At 40.2% G+C, this 25,712-nt stretch overlaps 1 protein-coding gene across 1 annotated transcript in view; it reads left to right on the forward strand.

The window, feature by feature from the left end:
- The window catches only part of RGS22 (regulator of G protein signaling 22), a 106,405-nt gene that overhangs the window by 48,830 nt on the left and 31,863 nt on the right, over window positions 1–25,712 (forward strand). The window contains exons 15-17 of the mRNA XM_058175725.1: window positions 397–498; window positions 21,409–21,603; window positions 25,055–25,147. Of these exons, the coding sequence (XP_058031708.1) occupies window positions 397–498; window positions 21,409–21,603; window positions 25,055–25,147 (390 nt within the window). The remainder of the gene's footprint in view (window positions 1–396; window positions 499–21,408; window positions 21,604–25,054; window positions 25,148–25,712) is intronic.

Below are 25,712 nucleotides of genomic sequence, written 5' to 3' on the forward strand. Positions count from 1 at the left end.
AAGGCCGCTTCCCCCACCATAGAGGCTCCTCCTAGCGCGACGTCCGTTTTCCTCTGTCTGTCCTAACCGAAAGCCCTATCAATTGTGGAGCCGACCAGCAACAGGGAGCCAGCCGCAGCAGAGGGATGAAAGAGCCACATGGGGCTCCAGAACCGCAGGTTGCTGACCCCTGGCCTAGAAGAACTCTTGAAATTTAGGACACTAACCTAATGTTTCTTAACCTTTGCAACTATAAGACACGTGGACTCCAACTCCCAGAATTCCCCAGACAGCCCTGGGTGGGGAAGTCTGGGAGTTGAAGTCCATACATCTTAAAGTTGCCAAATTGAGCAAGACTGCACTAAGCAAATAACAATTTGGTAGTAATATCTTTCCTCCCATCTCTTCCATCTGTAGCTATGGAAGAACAGCGCATATTTTTGGTTTGACCTACAGGATTATCATCAGCTTTTCTATCAAGAAACCCTCCATCCTTTGAAACTATGCAAGCAAGCACAAGTAAGTCATAAACAAGAGTTTTTCATAGACTCTCTCTACCCCCAAGGAAAATAGTTTGGGATCATAATTAACAAAATATGTATAAATGGGAGTAACTGAGTTTATCTAAACATCAACCAGGCATGGTTTTTGTTCAGAAATATCTCCCAGTTCCAAGCATTTCATGGATATATAATTCCTATGCAATTATTCTGTTTTCTGTCTAGCTAGTGTTTTGGCTTTCTTTCTTTCTTTCTTTCTTTCTTTCTTTCTTTCTTTCTTTCTTTCTTTCTTTCTTTCTTTCTTTCTTTCTTTCCTTCCTTCCTTCCTTCCTTCCTTCCTTCCTTCCTTCCTTCCTTTCTGATGGAGTGAATTGTTAATAAGTATGTACTATAGAAGATTTGGAAATATTTGGAAATATTTGTGGGATGCTAAAATGAAAGAATCACTTTGTATCAATCAGCTGAAGATTCATTTTTGGGCATCTTGCTTACATAGGTTGAAAAAAACCTCCTACTTTAGCTCTTTTTTCTTTTTTGGATGTATAACAGAAAAGAAAATATATTTCTGTCATAAATACAAACTTTCTGGCAATTAGTTTTGGAGGAGATTAAGCTGATGATTAAGGTGTTATCCAGTTCCTTGGTTATTCTTTTTAACTCAGCCCACGTTTGCTTTCCATCTTCTTACTTGTTTTGTTACTTGTCCGTCCACCTCATAACCTATCTAAATTTAGATAGTACATTGCTTGGGCAGGGAAAATATATCTCTCAGTCACAGATTTCAAGAGTGAAAAGCATTTATCTTCCATGCATATAACGGTGTAGTTCAGATTGTGAATTTGGGAAAAACTGGCATCTCTATGCATATGAGGAATCTATTCGGATTTTTGTTTTTCTATTATATCCATCCATTCTTCTGATTTGTTCTATGTTCTCCTTGCTGAATTTGCTGTAACCTTCAAAATTGCTTGTCTGTTCATTCATTAGTTCATTCATTCATGTCTATCTTGCATTTATATGTGCTTCCTAAATGCTTAGTCCATATATTATACAAGTTTTTCTCAATCAGAAAATGATTATGAGCTAAATCCTGCAGGGGTGTTTGAGAACTCTTTTGTTTCTCACAACAGGAACATTCAGGGTGTTTTTTTCAGCCAAGACCTCTACTTTGCCCTTGAATTGGGTGTAAGGAGCCTCTTTCTACAATATTGGTGCTGACTGAGCAAAAACCAAATTTGATTTAACTTACGGTATATTTAATTAATGAATGGGTAAATAAAATAAATGGCATTACTATTCTTCTTCATGAATTTAGTAATTTCCTATTCTGTATTTTTTTGAGAGACTAAGAACTGCATAATTCCTGATCCTACCTATTCCCTTCATCTACATGAAAGAGTGGAAACTATTTTTCTATTCAGAGCTATCTTTTCTTGAAAAAAATAATTTTTCAGGAGCAACGTTCTGTTGGTGGAAAAAAATGGGAGCTATTTTTTTCTGTTTTCTTATATTACCTCCATTTCATTTCCTCCTTGCCCTGTGAGTTGCTGAGCTGCTGGAAGAAAAACAGTTCATTTTATCAAAATTACATGTTTTTCTGGAGGAGCTTTGAAATAAGGCTTAGGTCAAAAGCATTCCTTTAGTGTTTGTGTATAACATTTTCATTTTTATAACATTTTAAAGAGCCAAAAACAATATATTAACAACGGTTCCACGTGTTTTCCTGCATGAATCCTATTTCTGTGGGAATAAACATAGTTAGCAAGAATTACTACTACATTGGTAATTACTTCTTGAATTTATACTCTATCTTGCTTCCAATCTAACTCTGCTCTGAGGACATCTCAAATTAAAATGGTAAAATATTTATTTATTTTTATTTATTTATCAAATTTTTATACCGCCCTTCTCCCAAAGGACTCAGGGCGGTGTACAGCCAAAGATAAGAAACAAGATATATACAATTAAAACCAACAATTAAGAACATAGCAAATTACAAAGGCTGATAATTTAAAAGTTTAAATTTAAATTTAAAAATTTAAAAATATTAATAAAACCCCAATTTAAAATCAAAACTATTATGCATCCACAACCCTACTTCAATCGATATCATTGCATTATATTTCCTATGATATGGTTCTTTTTCTTTTAATTTTTTAATATTTTAGAATAGAATTCTTTATTGGCCAAGTGTGTTTGGACACACAAGGAATTTGTCTCTGGTGCATAAGCTCTCAATGTACATACAATCAACAAGTGATAAATCATGATCATAATCATAATACAATCATCATGAACCATAAGATACAACATTCACTGATAGTCATAAGATGCTCAATAAAAACAATTACCATAAATCATAAGGTACAAACAACAAAGTGATAGTCATAAAAATGCTAAAGCATTTTTTGCTGGCAGAGGCACCATGTCCTTCGTGGTTTCCAGGGCAGCCCCGCGGGCCAGATCTAAGCACTCTGCAGGCCCCATCCAGCTCGCAGGCCTTGAGTTTGCCACCCTTGTGCTAAAGGAATAGGTAATAGGAAAGATGAGAAGGATAATTTTACATCTAGCTGGGCCTATACACTATCTGTATATTTGTCTATGAATAAACAGGAAACATAAACCCAAATTAATTAAAGTAAACACCTATTACATTCTATCAATTTTTGAATTATATTATAGAGAAAGGAATCTTTTAAAGTATGAGATGGAGAAATTACAGGCAATTTCTAGTTGACCATTAGTTTTCTGTTAATTTTTTGCAAAGAAGGATAAAATATGAGTTTGCCTATGAGTCTTTAAAAACGGACAAGGGTTTATGCTTTACCTTATTGAGATACAATGAAAATTAAACTGAGTTTGATGTTAGTCATTTTTATGTATATTTATTATTTAAACAACAGTCAATGGAAACCTTAATTATGATTTCAGCATTGCTTCTCAAAGGGAAAGAACCCCTAAATTTACATTTTAAATTCTTACACACAAGTGCACGGCACAAGTGCACACACAAGCTGTATCGTATATTCCTCAAATGTTCAGATTTCCAACTGTTTGGTTAAGGTTTTGTGTTTCTGTGTAGTTTTAATGAAATGAATGCTGCCATAAAACCTGTAGGAAATGTCATGGACAGATTTCTGCCAGGACCACCAAAATGTTAAGATCTTTTTGACTGATGGAAGAGATATGAGTATTAAATAAACTTGCTTATTTTTATTGTCATAGCGGCATCATTTCAAATAATCTTCATTTCAGGTCCTCTCAGTTTTTGTTTCTCCTGCTGGTTGATCCTTGTAAACCCTTGTGGTAATCAGATATTAGGGTTTTAAAGGGGTTCCCTGGACTTATATACTTCAATGTCAGTGAGTTAGCTGCAATAAATACACACATAATAAAGTAGTAATGTCTTGGATATATTTAAATTTAGAACATACAGATTTGACTCTGGACTTCAGATTTTCAGATGTTTGGCGGGTTTACACTTTTGAAGGCCCCAAACTTTTGTGGACCCTGGCAACATGGGGGTCTATTTTTCTCCCTGTCTCAGCAGGGAGATGTATTACTCAGCTTACCAAGATGTATTAGTAGCTCCTCTAGTCTAAAAATCTCCCTCTAGCTGAAAGTGTTTGAGGAGGAAGAATATCTGTTTACTCCTGAGAATAAACAGCAGATGGGGAGGACACACTCTCCTTATTAATTACTCCTCCCCTATCCAGAAGTTTCAATTCTGACTTCAGTTCGGAAGCCTCTGTCTCCGTTTTTTTTTATTTGCATTTATATCCCGCCCTTCTCCGAAGACTCAGGGCGGCTTACACTATGTCAAGCAATAGTCTTCATTCATTTGTATATTATATACAAAGTCAACTTATTGCCCCCAACAATCTGGGTCCTCATTTTACCTACCTTATAAAGGATGGAAGGCTGAGTCAACCTTGGGCCTGGTGGGACTTGAACCTGCAGTAATTGCAAGCAGCTGCTGTTAATAACAGACTGTCTTAGCAGTCTGAGCCACTCAAGGACCCTTGAGTTTGGTAGTTGTCCAATAATCCTCTGAAATCAGCACTTTTCCTCTCAGTATCTGAAGAATCCAAAGGTGCTAAAGCTGCAATGCAAACCAGTCAGAGGCTTGGATTTGGTTGGGTACTGAGCAGGGGTGTTATTCAGTTACTTCCCCTACCAGTTTGCAAATGTGAGCATGCGCGTCCACGTATGTTCCCAGCCTTCCATGCATGTGCTTTGCTGGTATGCGCACCTTCCGCGCATGCGCCCAGTCTCAAAAACGTGCCTAAATAGGATGGCATAGAGCTAAGGCAGGTGGCGGCCACACACGATTTCTGCTCTGGTTCAGGCAAACTGGTCCAAACTGGCTGAATATCACATCTGGTACTGAGCATATAGAACTTTTGAAGGAGTGTGTGGACACCAACTTCTATTTTCCAGGATCTGGCTGGGGCTGCTTAACTCTTCCAGTGAAATAAGTATTCTGGTCTGCCTCTTCTTTGCCAAAAATCCAGATATGCTCCATCTCGAAGTATTACTTTCCCCACATCAACATGGATGCTGCTGCTGGCAGTGTGGTAAGAAGTACCGGGGCATCTTAGGACAGGAAGAAATGGAAGAAAATCAGGTTTATTTTTAATGCAATTGGAAGCTACTACAGAGTGATGCAACAGAGCTACAATAAAGTCTATGATCAGTCCATGTACTGGGAAAAATCTTAGATGCATGGTGTGTCTGGCTTTTTTAGACAATTGTGTACCAAGAAGAAATCTGGTAGAAAGCTAGATGTAGTCTCCTGCAGCAATGGTGAGGTCAGTAATTTCCTGGCAATGTTGATTAGCAGTTTGTTCGTAGGAAACCTTGGCAAGTTTCAGGAATCATTATGTTGCCTGGAGAAAGTGAATGGTAGCAATATAAGGCTTGAAATTATGATATATGAGTAATAGAATAAACTGACTTATTATAGCTGCTCAGGCCAATTTTCTTCCTGGCAGTTTAGTATATAAAACCATCCCATTCCCATTTCTATAGGAAAATTCAGAGAAGATGCCAAATCAACGTGGTTACAGATGGTGAGCAGAAGAACATCTGTGCATTCAGAAATTGGCCTTGATTATTAGAATTTGCCATCTATGGTTGCCTCTCAAGGATGCAAGGCTGATTTGCATTCCATAGAAGGGTCCATGGGATTATTTTGATGCCAAAATCTATTTGGACGTAAAGATGCATTGCAGAGCAAGACTAAATTTGAAGAATAGCAGAAAGGATGAAATCCGAATCCTGTTTACTATTCTGATTTCTCCACCCAAGGAGGGCATTGAATCATATCCTGACAAATGATTTCAGGAGTGCTTAGGGCATCTGTGATGAACTGCCTCCCTTGTCTAGAAATAAAACCCTTAAATTGCTGTCTTATACAGGAGAAGCTTAGCAGGGGAAGCTTAATCAAAATGGCCAGATTCTCTACAATATAGATACAGTTTTTATGGGGAATAAAGGTTGCAGCTTAATTCTGACAAGACTGGGGGGCTTTGCATTTCTGAGTAGTCTGGACTGGTGACCTATCATTTTTAATTCTTGATGGGGCAGTATTCCTCCAGACAAAATTGGTGTACAATCACCTGCTTGAAGACCAGATGGCAGCCATGGTCGGGGGGCTCTTTTGCGGATTTGTCTTACGCATCACTTGTACCCTGGACTGGAATGCTGTGCTTGCAGTCATGCATATTTTAGTCAATTCCTAATAGAATTATTCCAATGCACTCGATATGTGGGGCTGCTTTTGGAGCACACTCAGAAACTTCAACTGGTGCAGAATGCAGTGGAGTACACAGTTTTGGGGGGGCACCAAATTCATCATGCAACATTACTACTGTGTGAGCTGCATTGGCTTCCAGTACGCTTCAGGTGCAATTCAAGGCGTTGGTTATCATCTTTAAAACTTGACATGGCATCAGACTATCTAACTCCCAGGATTTCCACCTGTTCTACCAGATTCAATAGCTGGGCAACCAAGGAGATATGCCTTCTTTGCCACACTGTTTGTCATATGAAACACTGTCAGTCCCCCTATGTTCTTGGCCTTCTGGAAATTGTTAAAACCTGGCTTTCCCCCCTTGCATTAGGGCCAGAATATTAAGCCAGCCAGTTATATGTTTGTTTGTTTTATAGTATTGTTATGCAGTGCCTTGGATTTTTTTTATTATTATTATTATCCTGATACAATTGCCAGATCTCATTTGGCTGCCAACCCTTTGAATGGTTCATTAGTTTTCAACTTTGTCAGAAAATTAGTTCTTCTTAGTTCTTTTGGTTTCAGAAAAGGAATCACTTTTTTTTCAGCAACTCTGGTCAAAAAGCCAATTATAAATCATGCACAGGAACAATCCATGGAATAATATTCCATCATTAAAGAGGAGCATGATTCTCATTAACAGGTGGTTGATAAATGCTGGGGCTATCATAGTCATCAGACAAGGAGGAAAGGGGCCATCACTGGAGAACGATAGTCATGATTACTTTTATTGTTTTATTGTGGTACTTCACACAGGTGTTCAGACTGGATTTGCCATTTTTCTCCATCTATGAAGTCCTTCCCAAGGACTTGGAATAGGCAGGTGTTGATATTTTGTGGTGTTAAAGGTATTATTTCAGGATGTAAGCTGTTCTGAGTAAAGATGCCTTTTGCAATTAACTGATAGTGAATTTGTCAGTGCCGATGGTGTTTAAGTGGTGTTCCAGTTGTTTTTGGGATTGTACCAAAGGCACCTATGATTATTGGTATTTCTGATTCTAGATGTTGTTCATTCCAGAATTTGTTTCAAAAACCCTTTTCTTGTTGGATTATTTATTTGTTTCAAATCGGTGTATATTTGCAACGAATAAACACCTTTCCTTCCAGTAGTCCTGTGGCTGCTGGCTGTGGTTTCTCAGCCAATATTGTAGCCCATTTTTCAGTAGCTATCTAGGAACTCCAACACATAGCATGGTCCTTTTTATGCAACTACCGAGTTGGTAGGGGCTTCATCTAACTTGAGTAGGAGTCAGAATTGGAGTAGTCAGCAGGGTACATTCTGGCATGTACACGTTGAGCTAAGGGATTTGGTGCCAGGGTCAACTGGTCAAACTGGGCCACTACTTGAGTGTGATGCAGACCCAAGAGTCTCATTTCCCCCCTCCCCCCCAACTACATATTGTAATGGACCAAAGATCACTAATTTTTCTACAGGAGGCAACAATTGATACCTATGCTTTATTACTGCAATGCACCATTTTGGTCTCAGGCCCTTTGTTGTGACCTCATCTACTCTCTGGAAGAGAGTCCTTTCATCCAAAAAATTTTCCAATTAGTTATCGTGCCTGAAAACCATTGACAAATTTACATTCCAGTCATTTTTCTAATGCTTTTAAAAGGCACACAAGCCTGATTTATCTATTTTGATGTGAAAGAAGAATTTAAGCACTGATTAGAATCTGAACAATTAAGGTTATTTTCAGAAAAGAATGGGTATTTTCTCCCTTGGGATGTCTGTCATGAATTTTATAAGGTCATGTGTTCATATCTGACTGGTAAAATGAAGGATTCATAATCAGTGGTCGGAGTTTTATGTAGAGACGACAATGTTTCTGCTAAGCAGCCACTCTCTACCATTTATCTGTACCTGTTAAACACAGTGGGCTTATTATTTTTTCTCCATTTAATTTTATTTCCAGTCTGGCCTGCTGGTGACAGTAGAACATAGCATAAAGAGAATAACTAAACCATTGCGGAAAGCTAAATCCACATGATCATTATAAGCAAATTCATCAAAGCGCTATATCTGAAATTCTTCCACTAGCATAACTAACAGTCCAAATGTAATATAACAGATCAACACATGTGAGGCAACTTTTGATAGTGCTCTTGAGCTTGCTTTTAGGGTTTTGTTTTTTTAAATTCATTGTAACCCAGATGAGATTCAAGCTGTATTCAATCAAGACCAGAGTCAGCATATTGTGATTGTGTTCTTTCAAAATCTGTCCACCTTGTCTGTCCAGTGCAAAAATTGAAGTAGAATCTTGGAATCAATGTCCAAGGCAGGGATGTCAAACTCAAGGCCTGCGGGCCAGATCAAGCCTGTGGGGTGCTTAGATTTGGCCCATGGGACGGCCCTGGAAACAGCAAAGGACCAGCCTGCAATACTTCTGCCAGTGAAAACAGAGCTCGGGAGGGCTGCATGCTCCCCCGCAACCCCCGGGCTCCATTTTTGCTGGCAGAGGGCTAGCAAACAAACTAAAAACAAAACAAAAGGAAAAATGTTTTCCCTTTTGCATTTGAGCATGCAAGAAGGGACAGAAACAGAGAAAGGCAAAGAAAAAAGGCAAAGAAAAAGAAGGGAAAATGGGGAAAGAGCAAGGAAGGAAAAATAAGGAAAGGGGGAAGGAAGAAGAAAGAATGAAGAGGGAAAGAAAAAGTAGAAAAGGAAGGAAGGAAGGAAGGAAGGAAGGAGGGAGGGAGATTATAATGAGAGTGAGGGAGGGTCTGAGGGAAGTCCTGCCTTAGCACTTGGCTATCACAGGTGCCACCCACACAAGTGATGTTGAGCTGGCCATGCCCACCCTAGCCACACCCACCCTGGCCACACCCACCACAGCCCTCTAACATCAAACACTACTCTGATGCAGCCCTCAATGAAATCGAATTTGACACCCCTGATCTAAGACATATATCGAAATTTCATGGGATTGCAAGCTTTCCTCAGAATTCTATTTGATAGAATAGAATAGAATAGAATAGAATAGAATTTTTTTTATTGGCCAAATGTGATTGGACAAACAAGGAATTTGTCTTGGTGCATATGCTCTCAGTGTACATAATCATCAGGAGACTAACCTCAGTCTAAAACAAGAACTGTATCTTGTCTAGTTACCCCTGTTGTGTTTTAGATTGGAGTGTACACACTCAGTCGCAGTAATACGGTGATTCAGCTGTAAAAATTTAAAAAAAATACCAACAACTAGGGTTGTCTGGTCATTTCTTAAATCCTGAAAAATAAGAGAAGAAGAAGAATTCACACTGAATGGGTGAATGTGAGAACGTTTCTCTAAAATTAAAGAAATTAACATAAACCTCTCCTGCTGTCTAACACACAAATCCATCTCTCACCCAATGGATTGTAAACAAACCATTTGCATTACATTTGCTGAAGACCATACATTGGAACCATTAGATGCTACTTTACAAATAAACTTTCATTAAAGTCCTCTAAATTTTGCTCTTTTTGTGACTAGGGACTGTTCAAATAATGTAACCACATAGGTGTGGCCTGACTAAGAAATGGAATGCTCATTTTGTGGCAGAGATCCATATAAGTAGGACATCAATTCAATTAGTATGTGTAGAAACTCTATACTGATCCATCATTCAATGGTAATGACAAATATCTCTTGTTGAGTAGAAATTTCAGCATTGCAAGACTTAGAATTTTAGGACAGAAATTATATAGCTTGCTCCATCCTTACCTAATTAGGACAAGCAGCTTCCTTATTTTCTCATTGCTTTGGCCATTCTGTTTCTTTCATAAATAATCTCTTTTAAAAAGTTGAAATAACTGCATAATATTGTTGTTGGTTAACTCTAAGAGCTATTTGAGTACAAACATCCAGTGTCAGTGGAAGTTTTATACTCTTGAGTTTGTAATGGCTGATCTTCTGTTTTACTGCTGGTTTATTTTAGTTTGGCAGAAAGAGGATGTTTTTGCAAAAGATAACTTTTGAGTCTAATTTAATTATTTTATAATTTTTACTTCCCATTATCCAACTAGGACATTTTACTTGGACAATTTCAGCTATAAATATTTTTGAATGAAGGAATCAAAATGTTAAAAAGTAATGTTAAGGAAATCATTGGTGAGAGGCTACAGATAAATATTTCATGTTAATAATAACCGTCATGTGGAGAGATGTAAGGCAGCTCCTTTATATTAGTGAATAGTTTTTATGATGTTTTTTCTGGATTTTACACTATTTTAAATCAGTGCATACAAAGCTGATATTCAAATTTTACATATAATGCCTTGGTAAGGCCACACTTGGAATACTGCATTCAGTTTTGGTCGCCACGATGTAAAAAAGATGCTGAGACTCTAGAAAGAGTGCAGAGAAGAGCAACAAAGATGATTAGGGGACTGGAGGCTAAAACATATGAAGAACGGTTGCAGGAACTGGGTATGTCTAGTTTAATGGAAAGAAGGACTAGGGGAGACATGATAGCAGTGTTCCAATATCTCAGGGGTTGCCACAAAGAAGAGGGAGTCGGGCTGTTTTCCAAAGCACCTGAGGGTAGAACAAGAAGCAATGGGTGGAAACTGATCAAGGAAAGAAGCAACTTATTAATTTTTCTAGCAGCTAGAAAAATTAATAAGTGGAACGACTTGCCTGCAGAAGTTGTGAATGCTCCAACACTGGAAATTTTTAAGAAAATGTTGGATAACCATCTGTCTGAGATGGTGTAGGGTTTCCTGCCTGGGCAGAGGGTTGGACTAGAAGGCCTCCAAGGTCCCTTCCAACTCGTTGTTGTTGTTGTTGTTGTTGTTGTTGTTATTACTATTATTATTATTATTATTATATAAACATGCATTTGTTCTGAAAGCTTATTGTTAAGGCTGTAAGAAGCCCTCTTAACCCTCCATGGAAAATATTGCATTCCCTTTCTTTTGGGGTTGACTTATGTGGCTAGGATTGAGTTTCTAGCAGATTCTTTACTTCTTCAATTTTTATATGAATGATTTATGATGTAACTTTCCTTGAACTTTGAGCATGGAGTGAATTTATTGTTTAAATAATCAACACGTATTCATGACAAGAAGAAATGACAATGAAATCCAGAGAGGCCCCTGGGGTATATGTTTCATAGAAATAAATAAGTAGGATATGCAAAACAATGGTCTACATGTTTACAGGATAAATCTTTTTGTTTAAACTTCCAGTCATTGAGTCGAGTCATCTTCCATTGTATTCTTTTTCCATATTTTCCATTTCACTCTTCCCAAACAAAAAAATCAGTTTTCTTTAGCCAATGAAATCTTGATTTCACTATTTTGTGATTTTCCTCTTATATTTTTCTTCTAAAGCCTATTTCTATTTCTGCGCACTTTGGGTTTATCAAGATTACCAATGTCTGTTTTTCTTTATGTGATTGCTACAGTTTTGATTACATAAGAATAATTATTTGGAGATCTAATTTGTTATTGCTGTTTATAGGATTAATACTCTAAATTGAGATAATAAAATATCTTTTGAGCCAAATTTGATTCTTGATGACTTGAAGGACACATCCATGAATTTTTATTGGCAACGGTATGGAAGTGGTTTGCTGTGAATGAATCGATAGAAGGATGGATGGATGGATGGATGGTTGAATGCATGGACAGACAGATAGACTGACTGAGTGAGTGATTTCCCAATGTAACCTACATTCTTGGAATTCCTTGGTGGTGCTCAATCCAAATATTAACTAGGATTAATTCTGTTTGCCTTCTGAGCCCAAACGAAGTCAATCAAAAGCTACCACCTACTGAGGCCTTTCAGGGTGTTCTTCACATGACTGTACATTACACAGACATTTCCAGATAAATTGTTCCCCCATATTTTTTAAAATAGCTTTTTTGTTTTTAGAGTAATAATGTCACTTAAAACAAGTACTTAATTTGATTTCTATTAAGCCGTTTCATTTCTTTGATTTATATCTGTCTTAACGTTGTGATATATTAAAGAAAAGACAATGTATTCCAGAGAGAGAACCACTGTGTGTATAATGAAAGGAATGCATGTGGTTATTTTGCTATAAGTACATATAGTAAATTACAAACTGAATTGGAAAAGGAAAACATATGTGGGAATTGGCCCTGGGAAAAAAATGTTGTTTAGAGGTGGAAAAATGAAAGACAGTTACGAGACATATATATATGTCTACATATATACATATATAGCAAAGCAGTTTATATAAAAAATACAGTGCATTGCTCTGTAGATAGAAATTAAGCTGCTAGAAAATAATACAGGTATTCTGAATTGTGTTTGAGTAGGATAGATCTAACTTTTTGACACTGTATGGCTAATCATATATAACTAAGCTCCTTATTTACCTCAAGAAGGATTAATGCTTGATTTGATTATACAGTTCGAGTTTAAAAATTGAAACTTGAAGAAAAGTTATGATTTTATTAAATGAGTTAATCCATATCTACTTTCCTAGATTCTGGATTTTAAAAGCCTGAATGCCGCTCTGATTTTTGGGGAGTGGGGGGTGGAAAAGGGGGTGTGAGGAAGGGGCGTGGGGAAGGGGGAGAGCTGGATTTATTGTCTCCAGATTTTGCTCTTTTAAATTACATAAAGATGCAAAACCCAAGCAGAATCTACATCTGGAAGTTGCTTTAGGCCCATCTCTTAATACATTTTATATTATAGAGAAATATATAGAGGCAATATAGAATAAAACATTCTTCTTTTACTGAAGTAAAAAAGAAATCACCAAATAAATGAAGCCTGATATTCTATTATATATACTCTGACTTTTGTATGAACTTTTCAAGCATTTATAGGCAACCATTTAAAACATATTTCCCATGTTATGGACTGTATCATACAATAATTGTTGGGATTATTATCCTATACAAAGGCCATTTGAAAGTTTTAGTGTTCCAGGAAAAGAAACTGGAAAGCATAAACAGAATGGGAATTGAACTTATAATAGAGAGCTCTCACAATTAAGAAAAGGGAAAAGTGCATTAAAATTATTGGCATTCAGTAGTCAACTAATGGCAAATGATGTGCTTTTTCTTTGAGTTGTAATCCATCAGACCAAGTCTTTCTCATCCAGCATAGTGTTCTATTGGATCTCTAAAATCAGTGAAGAGCTCTGAGCTTTAGGATCTGATCTGAGTGTCAAGTAACATCACAAGGATCATACTGTCATCACACAAATGTCATGAATGATATAATTTATGTCAGATGCTACAGCTCACAAATTTACTGTATAAATAGTTCGATCATTACAATTGGCCTCATAGAACTTCCCTCAATCTGGGGCTCTTTAGATGTAGGCTTGTCCTACCATTTTCAGAATTCCTAGTTTGCCAACCTTTGTCCGTGCTGCCTTAGAATTCTGCAAAATGCAACCGCACACATTCAGAAGACATCCTCTTGGAGAAGAACTTAAATTTCTGTTTGATCTGCAGTTTCAGCCTAGGGATAAGCTAAACTAGATAGCAATACAGTAGTGGAAAACCTTCCTGTCCTAGAAGTAATCAGTTATACCTCTTAAAGTTTATACCACAAAAATATTTCTGCATTTTCTTTCTTCCTTGTTCCGCTAAATGCCACGGTGACCCACACCTGGACTTTACTTGTACAAGAGTTCAGTTCCCAATTTGCTCCTCAAAACACACGGTTATAATAAACAAATGTTACAGATCCTTTGCAGATATAAATGGTGTATTTTCTTATAACTTTCCCCGATGGACCTTTTTATTTTGTTTTGTTGTTTAGTAAACAAAACCTGCAGTCACACAAATTTTTAGTTGCTGCCTCTAAAGCCTCTCATAATAGTGGTCAAATTATAATTTTTGGTTTGACAGCACAGGACAATTATTAGATGCATAGGAGTAATCCTATTAACTGTACTTAGTTAATTCAAATTTCATGAAATGAAGCAGAAGAGAAATCAAATGTAAGTATTGCTCTGACCTGTCTACCTCACTGTCCTGCTAGCAAAAGATGTGCCTCTCAGAGGTTCTGTATACACCGCTTGGCCCCAAAATTTTCTACCAAAGTACTGACCCTCCAGGAGAAAATGACGTGATTCATATGTTTAGCTGTTGCTTGGTCACTCCTTTTGTACGTGCAAGGCTTGGTTCTTGATGCTGAGCTTGCTGTCTTGTTTGATTTTCCCAGATCAGTTTTTGCATTGATCTGAGATCAGAACTGCCTGGCTTTTTCTATTTGATGCTTCAAAGCTTGTCCTGATTTTGGGAAGCAGTTTAAGTATGAGCTGTGCTAGGTATATTGAAGAAAAGAAGGCTCAGGGGAAACATGATAGCAGTCTTCTAATACTTTAAAGGGCTATGACAAGGGGGGCGGGAAATGTAGATTCATACTCCATAATGCCCCAGGATAGGATAAGAACCAACAGCTGGAAACTTTACAGAGAGAGAGATACAAACTCAAAATAAGAAGGAATTTCCTGACTATGAGAGCTGTTAAGCAGAGAAAACAACCTACTTCCTGGAGTCATGGGTGCTTCATCACTGAAGATTTTCAAATAGATGTTGATCAGCCATTTGCCTGGGTGGACTGAGGATTCCTCCCTTGTACAGGAGTTGTAGTAGAAGATATCCAAGTTTTATTTTTTTATTTTTATTTATTTATTTGTCACAACAGTATATATAAGCATAAGCATGAAATAACTATACGATATATAAGCATATATATAAGCATAAGCATGAAATAACTATACGATTGGATACAATCAAAGGAAACAATAGGACAGGAACGGTAGGCACACTGGTGCTCTTATGCATGCCTCTTACAGACCTCTTAGGAATGGGGTGAGGTCAATTGTAGATAGTCTTTGGTTAAAGCTTTGGGGATTTTGGGAAGAGACCACAGAGTCAGGTAGTTGAAAGTTCCCTTTCAACCCTCCATTGCTATGGAGCAAAGAAGGAACTCAGGGGCTTTTTAAAATTGTTTTTTAAAGGGAGGGGAGGGAGGATGAGGATGGGTTCGGGGGGAAACTCACCAGGGATAGGGATAGGAACATGGCCAGACCCTGCGAGGGCTCACGGCGTAAACATTATAAATTCGGAGGCGAAGGGGGAGGCTGGTGCTTGATTCCATGAAGGCCATTCCATCAGCACAGTAATTGGGAGGGGCAGATATGGCAGAAGCGGGGGACCATATCATGTTCGGGGAGTGCGTGAGCGTTATTTGCGAACCATCTCGCACTCCGGTCCCTCTGACTTTTCCTGTTCCCCGGGTGGCCGGGATCCTCAGAGCCTGGACCTTCAGCTGATGTTGTGTAATGCCAGGTTCGTTGTGAATAAAGCCCCCCTTATTTTCGATCTTATACAAGAGGGGGGTACGGACCTGATGGGCATCTCGGAGACCTGGTTGGGCACGGAAGGGGGGGTGCCCCTTGTTGAAATGTGCCCACCAGGCTTCTGCGCATTTCATCAGCCAAGGGCCCAGGGTAGGGGTGGCGGTTATTATTAACAAGGGTCTGGGACCGAGGGAGGTCACTGTACCACAGATAGCCGGATGTGAATCCCTCTTCGTGAAGTGGGGTCAGGGGATACAGGTGGGTTTGCTGATTATGTACCTGGCTCCCTGCGGCGTGACAGCAGTCCTGCCCGAGCTGCTGGATGTGATAGCCAGGATGGCGGTTGATACCCCTAGACTTATGGTTATGGGGGATTTCAACCTGCCATCGGTCAGTGAAGCATCTGTTGCGGCTTGGGAGTTCATGGCTTCCATGACGGCCTTGGACCTGACCCAGTTAGTTGATGGTCCCACTCACATTGGGGGAAACACTCTGGACTTGATTTTTGTCTCTGGACAGTGGCTGAATGATCTAGAATTAGGGGATTTAGTTATTCAACCCTTGTCATGGTCTGATCATTCACTCCTTCGGCTGGACTTTCGAACCGCCAACCCACACCACAGGGAGACGGAACTGACTCGTTGGTTCCGTCCCAGGTGCCTGATGGACCCGGAGAGGTTTCTGATGGAGTTTGGGCCATTTCCTGAGGACCTAGCTCACAGCTCGGCTGAAGAACTCGTCGTTGCCTGGGAAAGGGCGGCGGCGGGGACCTTGGACCGCGTTGTGCCTTTGTGGCCTCTGACCCAGCGCTGATCTCGACTGGCTCCTTGGTATTCTGAGGAGCTGAGAAAGATGAAGCGCTGGAAAAGACGCCTAGAGAGTGGTTGGAGGATCAGCCGTTCTGAATCTGATCGAACACTAGTAAGGTCTCATATTCAGACCTACCTAGTGGCGATAAGAGCGGCGAAACGTGAATATTTCTCTGCTCTTATTGCATTGGCAGATAATCACCCAGGCACCCTGTTTAGGGTGACCCGCTCCCTTCTTACTCAGGGAGCTAGGGAGGACCCCTTGCAAGGACGTGCTGAGGATTTTGGACAATATCTGCACGATAAAGTCACTCAGATCCGGGATGGGCTGGACTCAGATTGGGTAGATTCGGGCAGGATGATGGAGGTGGATCTTGAGGATGTCATCTGGGAGGAGTTCGATACTGTGGCTCCCGAGGACATGGACAGGATACTGAGGAGGCTGAATGCAATCACATGTTTATTGGACCCGTGTCCCTCCTGGTTGGTACTGGCCACACAGGAGGTTACACGAGGCTGGCTTCAGGGAATTGTTAACGCTTCTTTGAGGGAGGGTGTCTTCCCTACCGCCTTGAAAGAGGCGGTGGTGAGACCCTTCCTCAAGAAGCCCTCCCTGGATCCAGCTGTTTTAGCGAACTATCGTCTGGTCTCCAACCTTTGTTTTGTGGCGAAGGTTGTCAAGAGTGTGGTGGCGCATCAGCTCCCTCAGTACCTGGATGAAACTGTCTATCTGGACCCGTCCCAGTCCGGTTTCCGGCCTGGGTACAGCACAGAGACGGCATTGGTCGCGTTGGTGGATGATCTTTGGAGTGCCCGGGACAGGGGTTGTTCCTCTGCCCTGGTCCTATTAGATCTCTCAGCGGCTTTTGATACCATCGACCATGGTATCTTGCTGCGACAGCTGGAGGGGTTAGGAGTGGGGGGCACCGTTTTTCGGTGGTTCTCCTCCTTCCTTTCTGACTGATCGCAGACGGTGTTGGCATGGGGGCAGAGATCGGCCGCGAGGCGTCTCTTATGTGGGGTGCCACAGGGGTCGGTTCTCTCGCCTCTCCTGTTCAACATCTATATAAAGCTGCTGGGTGAGATCATCCGTGGTTTTGGGGTGCAGTGTCACCTGTATGCTGATGATACACAGCTGTACATTTCCACCCCTAACCACCCCAACAATGCCGTTGAAGGGATGTCCCGGTGTCTGGAGGCCATGCGAGTCTGGATGGGGAAAAACAGGCTCTGACTCAACCCTTCCAAGACCGAGTGGCTGTGGATGCCGGCATCCCGGTACAGCCAGCTGATTCCATTGCTGACTGTTGGGGGCAAGTCATTGGCCCCCACGGAGAGGGTCTGCAATCTGGGCATCCTTCTGGATGCACGGCTGTCGTTAGAAGAGCATATGACGGCCGTCGCCAGAGGAGCTTTTTATCAGGTTCGCCTGATACGCCAGTTGCGTCCCTTCTTGGACCGGGATTCCCTATGCACAGTCACTCACACCCTCGTCACTTCCCGCCTGGACTACTGCAACGCTCTCTACATGGGGCTCCCCTTGAAGAGCACCTGGAGGCTCCAACTGGTTCAGAATGCGCGGGTGATAGAGGGAGCAACTCGAGGCTCCCATATAACACCTCTCCTGTGCAGGCTGCACTGGCTTCCGGTGGTCTTCCGGGTGCAATTCAAGGTGTTGGTTACCACCTTTAAAGCGCTCCATGGCATAGGACCGGGTTATTTATGGGACCGCCTGCTGCTACCGGTGGCCTCCCATCGACCAGTGCGCTCCCATAGGGAGGGTCTCCTCAGGGTGCCGTCGGCCAGACAATGTCGGCTGGCGACCCCCAGGGAAAGGGCCTTCTCTGTGGGGGCTCCAACCCTCTGGAACGAGCTACCTCCAGGGATCCGCCAACTCCCTGACCTCCGGACCTTCCGATGCGAGCTGAAGATGTTTTTGTTCCATCGCGCAGGACTGGCTTAATAGTTTTTAAATGGGGCTTTTATTGGATTTTTATAGTTCTTAGCCAATTTTGAATTAGTCTTTTAAATTTGTTTTTAATTTTTGTATCTGTTGTTTTATTCTGGCTGTAAACCGCCCTGAGTCCTTTGGGAGAAGGGCGGTATAGAAATTAAAATAATTAATAAATAAAATAAATATGGTTCTGTAATTCTATGCTTCAGAGGAACACACTAAAGACATTTTTTTTCAACATTTCCTCTGGAACTGCAGAATGATTTGATGGGAAATCAAATCTTGTCTTGTCTATTAACTTCAGGAATTCTTCCAGCCTCCTTTAGGCAAGGCGTAGTGGCCTCTTTTTAACATGCCTCCATCCTTCATTCCAAGGAGTTGTTTTGTATTTCCCCTCACGTTGCTGCTGCTATTGTTTTAGTCCTTTCCTTGTCCTTTCCCCCGTCTCCCCCAGCAAAAGCAAATTTAGCAAGCGGAGGGGGGGGGGGAAAGCAATGGAAGGATGCCAGCTACTCCCCCTCTTTGCATCTTCTCATTGGCCAGCTGGAGGAAATCCTGGCTGGGCCATCAGTGCAACAACCCAAGATTAGTGCCAGGATTGTGACTGTGAGGAGGTTTTTCTTAATCTCTGTTTTAGAATCCTGGGACAGTTAATGGGAAATGGCTTGGATTGCTTGTTAAAAATCTATTTGCTCCAACTTTAATATGTCTGTTCCCAAGAGAACTGCTATTCTGGACCCCATCTAAGTTAGAAGGCTATCCACTAAGGGCTTCCTAAATGATTGCACCCATATTATGGAACATCTTGACCCACAAAGTTAGCTGGTGTCCTCCCTGGCTGTTTTTCATGCTGTTGGAGATGAATATTGTTTATTCAAACAAGCATTTGTTATATCTGGTAGAAAATATTTGTTATGTTCTGGTTTTAAATATTGACTCTGTGTGCTGTTCTTGGTTGTTTTGTTAAATTGTTTTTATGCAATTGTAAACAGGCCTCTGGGGTGTTTTTATTCAAAAGGATATAGATGCTTTATTAAATAATGTGTAATGTTTCAGATCCAGTTCTCCAAAACGCTTTGTAGCTGACAGGAGCATAACTGTTGTGCTGGTTTGCATCTCTTTAAAGAAACTCCACAGCCTTAATAAATACAGTACTGTAAAAATCACCATGTTTTTATTCATTCCAGTATGTAGTCCCTGAAAGTATTCACATTTTGATATTGTGGTAATTTTTTTTTTTAAAAAGTAACATAGCATTCCCTCTCTTTTTTAAAGTTCCATTTATTTCACATAAAAATAAAATAAAATAGTTTCCACCAGGGATGTGTGAAGTTTGATTTGGGAAATCAGTTCAGACAACTCTTTGAATTGACAGATTACATTGTTGAATCACATCAATAATCTCAGCTACATCAGTTATTCCAATTGGATCAGAGCTAATCTATGCACCATTCGTTCCTATCCAAACTAAATTAAATTTGACTTTTCCAGGGTTTAGAACATTTACTGTTATGCTCCAAGCATATTATAGACTAGAGCAGGGGTCAACAACCTGTGGTTCTGGAGCCCCATGTGGCTCTTTCATCCCTCTGCTGCGGCTCCCTGTCACCAGTCAGCTCCACAATTGATAGGGCTTTTGGTTAGGATAGGTAGAGGAAAAAGGACGCCATGCTAGGAGGAGACACTATGGTGGGGGGAACCGGACTTCCGGTTGGCTCCAGAATTGAACAGGGGGCTTCCAGTTAGGGCCTTTGTGGCTCTTTGAGTGTTTAAGGTTGCTGACCCCTGGACTAGAGTAAGAGACAAAAAATAATCTCAGCATACAGGACTAAAACCAGCTTTTATATAGCAATTTGTTCAAATCAGTTACTTTCTTTGACAATTTCTTTTTAAAAAAACCACCTGCAGCCTGGTAATTTCAATGTACTCTTCAAAGTTGCATGACATTTTTTTCACACTTATAACTCACAGAAGTTGAACTACATTGGGTCATCATTTGCGATCGAGTTCTCAAATGTTGTTTCATAGGGATGAACTAGGAAAAGATCATTGATTCAGGAATATTGCCAACAAGTGTCTCCAATAGTCTTGGTAATGTTCCTGAAGATCTTATTAGGAAAATGACTGACTGGGGTTTTCATCTGTTAGGCAATTGCTTGCTAAGAGTGATGTTGTTTTAGATAATGTGTACATGGGATGAGAAATTACAGACTTGAGGAGGACAAGCTAAGAACATTTTGTGGTGCAGGTTGTTTCTTCTGATGCAGCAGCCCTGGGCTCAACATGGATAGCTATAAATAATTGTCAGTATTTTAAAACATTGGTAGGACTGATCTTCTTCCAAAGGAAACAAGACCAGCATAACTTTACCCTGGAACTTCTTACCAATCAAAAAATAAGCATAATAAGGTACATCCATGACTTATAGTTGCGGTCTAGATGTTCTGAAGGTGCTGCAGGATGAAATGGCAGAGAACTATGACGTTAAAGTGGATTTTACTACTAGACCACACACAGTGGCGTTTTTCTAAAACCTCTTCTGTGTTTTTATTTATTTTTTAAAAAAAAGAAACTTTCCATGTAACTATAATATCTGACAGATTTTAATCTATCCTGCCCTATGCTAACTGCTCCTTCTTTATACAAGACTTTCTTATATTCATTCAGTTCAGAACAGTATATACTAAGACCAACTACTGCAGAATTTTGCTTTATGTATCGCGTAGAATGCGTCAAAGTGTCCTTGTTTAAAAATCATTATGTCTGCAACAATACGTAAAATCTACTTATCTGGATCTTGTTCACAAATACCCATAAAGCAGTTTGTGCGTGAACCAGTCTTATCAAGGGAAAAAAAAATTTGTTTGTTTGTGGGGAAAAAAATAAAGTAGAACTCATCAGAAAAAATAAATAGGGAAGAAAGAAGAAACTACATTTTGCAGTTATTAGTTACAGTGCACAATAAAAAAAAAAACAAAGTTAATTCAGATAATATTACAACAATATTTTTGATCTTTCATTTTAACAGAACTTTATTGTGCTGGATAATTGTTGAACAATTTATCTCTTCTTTTTTTTAATCTAACACAGCTTCTTTATGCCAATTATATTGCTCCTTCTGCTGTTATGGATCTTGGAATAGAACAGACTACAAAAAATGAGATTTACAAAAGAATTGATCCGCCATTTGAAGATCTTTTTGACCCAGCAGAAGAATATATCCTCACCCTTCTTTTGGTTCCATGGATGAAGATGATAGAGGAAGACCGAGAAACGTATGGGAAGGTAATCTATGAACATATGAAGCCTGTCTTTTTTTTATAGATATATATATCGTATTTTTCAGAATATAAGACACACTTTTCCCCCCTAAAAGAGGGTGGAAATGTTTCAGTTATACACCAAATACAGCCATTTTTGGCCTCTCGAAGCCCCATCCCGCTTGTTCCATTTTTGTGAAAAATTGGCCTGTTTTTTTTTTCAAAAACAGGGTGCACAGAGGGTTTGGGAGGCCTGCAGAGTGCTCCTGGGGGCCTGGGTGGACAAAAACGTCCCCATTTTTACGAAAAAGGGCCTGTTTTTTGCCATTTTTTTGCAAAAATGGGGGTGTTTTTGCTCTCTCCGGCCCCCAGGAGTACTCTATAGGCCTCTCAAACCCTCTTTGCACCCCGTTTTTCACAAAAATGGGTGAAAAATGGGCCCGTTTTTGCAAAAAAAGGGCACAGAGGGTTTGGGAGGCCTGCAGAGTGTTCCTGGGGACCAGGAAGGGCAAAAACCTTTTTTTCTTACTTACCTCTTCGAAATCATGCTGCGTCTTATACACTGGTGCGTCTTATAGTCAAAAAAATATGGTATATCCTTTTTTAATTTTTAAATATTCGTAAGTATTAAATACATGAACAGTGTGGCATTTGGGTATCATTAGTTTTGATACATAATAATAGTGGTAATATTGATAATATTAGTTTCATTTATAATACTCACATAATTATAATATTATAAATATTAAGACTGAAGTTATTAACATGTTAGTATTTGCTCCATCATGTATATAATCCTTCCATATGAAGCCTAACTATGACCTAACCTCCATTTCAGCATCTCCTTTGTTTGACTTTACTCCATTCCTACCATCATTAGGGAAACAGTCTGCATTTTTCATTCTTCCATATTCCTCCCAAATCCTTTGCTCAAATGTAAAAAGACTGCCACTGGAAATTTTTAACTGAAGGCTTATTGCTATGCCAATTAAAAATAACAAAGTGATACAGGGTCATTTATAGGCACATAGTTCTGCAAAACAAAACAATATTACCAGCTATCTTTATACTCTTCAGCTTGTATTTGGAATAAAGTATTTAGGATGCCTTTTCCCAACGGCAGTTCAAAGGAGGTGATATTAGCAATTACTTCTTCCTTTTTGCCAGCAAGAATAGCAGTTTCAAAGAAAAAAATTATTTTTCAATTACTTAATTACAACCATTTGAATGTTACATTTTGGTAAATGTTGCAGAATGTTCCTGTTTAGAGATTAGTCAGCCTTTCTGTCCAAGTTAATAATCCATTCTCTTATTTTTCTTTTCCAATTCTATGGCTGTTGAGCATAATGCAAGTTTTGAATTTTTTTCTCATTAAGTTTTTAGTTGTAGTTAAGTTTTTCCTCCTGAAGCTTTTACAACTTCCTTTGTAATTGAACAGACCTTAGCAGTTTTCCCAACATGCTGAAACCTATGCTATATTTTGGTGCTCCCATTTTATTTGTTTATTATTTATCAACCTTATTTGCAATTCAAATTTCTGGATTCAAATTCTACCAAGGTAGTTTACAAATAATATCAAAACTTGTTAATGTTTCAGTAAAGGTTATTTGCCTGTAGTCCCAATAAGCACTATCCATTCACTCTCAGAAGAAACAGTGCTCTTTTAATGCTTTTAGCCTCTTTTTTATAACAAACAAAGAAATAAATGCACTTGTTAGTCCTTATTAAATAAACTGGTGAGTTTATGTTGAATTTTGTTTTTCAAGCAAAACAAATCAAACGTATCAATTAGCATGCACACACTGCTAGTGTCTTTGCCACAGTTTGCTTTGAAAATGAGAGGATATTTCTCCCTAAGTGAGATTCTGTGGTGGAATGTAGTCTGGATTCCCAGGAGGGAGGGGCTGTATTCCAGAGGGCAAAGTATGGAATGTTTGGTCTGGAGAAATTGGGTAAAACAGCTGCTCCTTAATAATTCCCAGAGTATATCTACAGTGATGCAACTAGTTGCTTTAATTTGGCAAGATTTCTGTCTAAACTGTGCTTCCCCAAAAATACAACCTATGCCAAAAACAAGCCTTAGCCCGATTTTTATGCCTGTGGCCTAATATAAGCTCCACCCCAAAAATAAGCCCTAGTTAAGCCCCCCTGCCCATCTGGTTTTACAAGGTGGGGCGAGGTGCATGTGCCCCATACGGCCCACACCTGCTTACCTTAGGACCACCACATCCAGATGTCCAACGCCCCAATACCTGTTGCGCCGTTGGCCAATTTCTTTTGCTCCTGCTTGCAGCCACTCATGGCTAGACACCACATGACACTTTGCGCCAGTGCTCTGCTCAGGGCAGAATGCTGAGCCAGTGCTCTGCTCAGTGCTGCTGCTCGCACCCGCAATGGCATAACACGCCACATGGCCTGCTGCCATGAGCGGCGACACCAGTGTGATGAGCCATGTGGCATCTGGTCACAAGTGGCTGTAAACAGTCACAGAGGAAGTCAGGCAGCAGCGCGACAGGTGTTGCGGCATGGGAGGCCTGGCTGCGGTGGTCCTAAGGTAAATGGATAAGATATCCCCTGAAAATAAGACCTGGTGCTTATTTTAGGGCACAAAAGAAAATAAGACTGGGTCTTATTTTCGGGGATACACGGTGTCAGCCCTGGAGCCATTTTCTCCCTTCGCATTTCAGGGCTGCCACAGCGAAGAAAGTTGCGCTGTGGGAATGGGAGGGAGGAGGAAGAGATAACTGGGGGATTTTAGCCATAATAAAATTCTTTCTCCTGAGAACCAAGAGTTTTCCCACCAGGTGCAAGGAGTTGGGGTCTGAGACGGAGTGACCCGTGGACTGTGACCTGATCGGACCATGTGATGGATTGCCTGGGCAAGGGAGGGAAAACTTTACTTTGAATTAGGGGAAAACCGAAGGGAGGTTCAGAGTTGGGTTTCCCCAGATGTGCCAATATGATGTGCCTAATAAATCAATTCTTTGAGGCAAGGGTCTCCAACCTTGGTCCCTTTAAGACTTGTGGACTTCAACTCAGCAAAGCTGGCTGAGGAACTGGGAGTCGAAGTCCACAAGTCTTAAAGGGACCAAGGTTGGAGACCCCTGCTTTGAGGAACTTGCCTGCCTTGGAATTTTGATTCTGTTGGGCCTGTTATTTGGAACCCTGATACATGGTAGATAAGGAACAATAAAGGAAACTACCCAGAAGCAACTCCACAAGTTTCTTGATTCAGGAAGGTACAAATAGATGCACACAATATTTGTTGCTTTAGCTGTTTCAGCAAATATTCTCCTTGAATCATCTGGTCTGGGGGAAATGCAACATGCAGAGATATGTCTCCTAAACATCTGTCTTGTTCCTGGCAAGTGTGGTTCTTTTCTACCCACTGTCATTGGCAGCTTTCCTCTCCTACCCCTTCATCTTTCTTTCTGTAATGTGTACTGGGTGGATGACAGAAGTTATTATTTTATTAGGTGGAGCTGGTGGAAGAAATTCGACAGCTGGACTCAGTGTACTTTAAAAAGCTGAAGGCTTTGCAGGCAGAGGGCATGTCCAAGAAGGATGAGGTAAAGGCAAGCACCTATTAACAAAAACAACATCCTTATTCTTGCCTCATATTGAGCGCTTAACCCTGTGTGCTTCTCTGTGGCAGCAAATCTGTCTCTTGAGAAATCTATGAAGTTTTTACATGGTGCAGTTCTACTTTAAAAACATTCAATCTGCAAACATTTACTCCATACCAGCCAATTGCTGCATGGCTTCAATATTAGAGTGTGTCATGAGAAAAGGCTTCCCATGCAAACGAACAATATTCATCCTATTGCTATTATTAATAATAATAATAATAATAATAATAACAACAACAACAGAGTTGGAAGGGACCTTGGAAGCCTTCTAGTCCAACCCCCTGCCCAGTATTAATACTACTAATCAGCAGTGTGTTTCAGATTGTTTCTACCGGTTCGCCACATGCATGCTCACTTCGTTGGCGTGCCCAGTTTGTGTGCGCACCTGCCTTCCACGCATGCGCCCAGCCTAAAAAAAGTGCCTAAATAGGGTGTGGGTGGGGGCCCACCCACAATTTCTGCTACTGGTTCGGGAGAACTGGTCATAACTGGCTGAATGCCATCT

This window comes from Ahaetulla prasina, chromosome 3 (assembly GCF_028640845.1).
Source record: "Ahaetulla prasina isolate Xishuangbanna chromosome 3, ASM2864084v1, whole genome shotgun sequence".
Classification (NCBI taxonomy): Eukaryota; Metazoa; Chordata; class Lepidosauria; order Squamata; family Colubridae; genus Ahaetulla; species Ahaetulla prasina.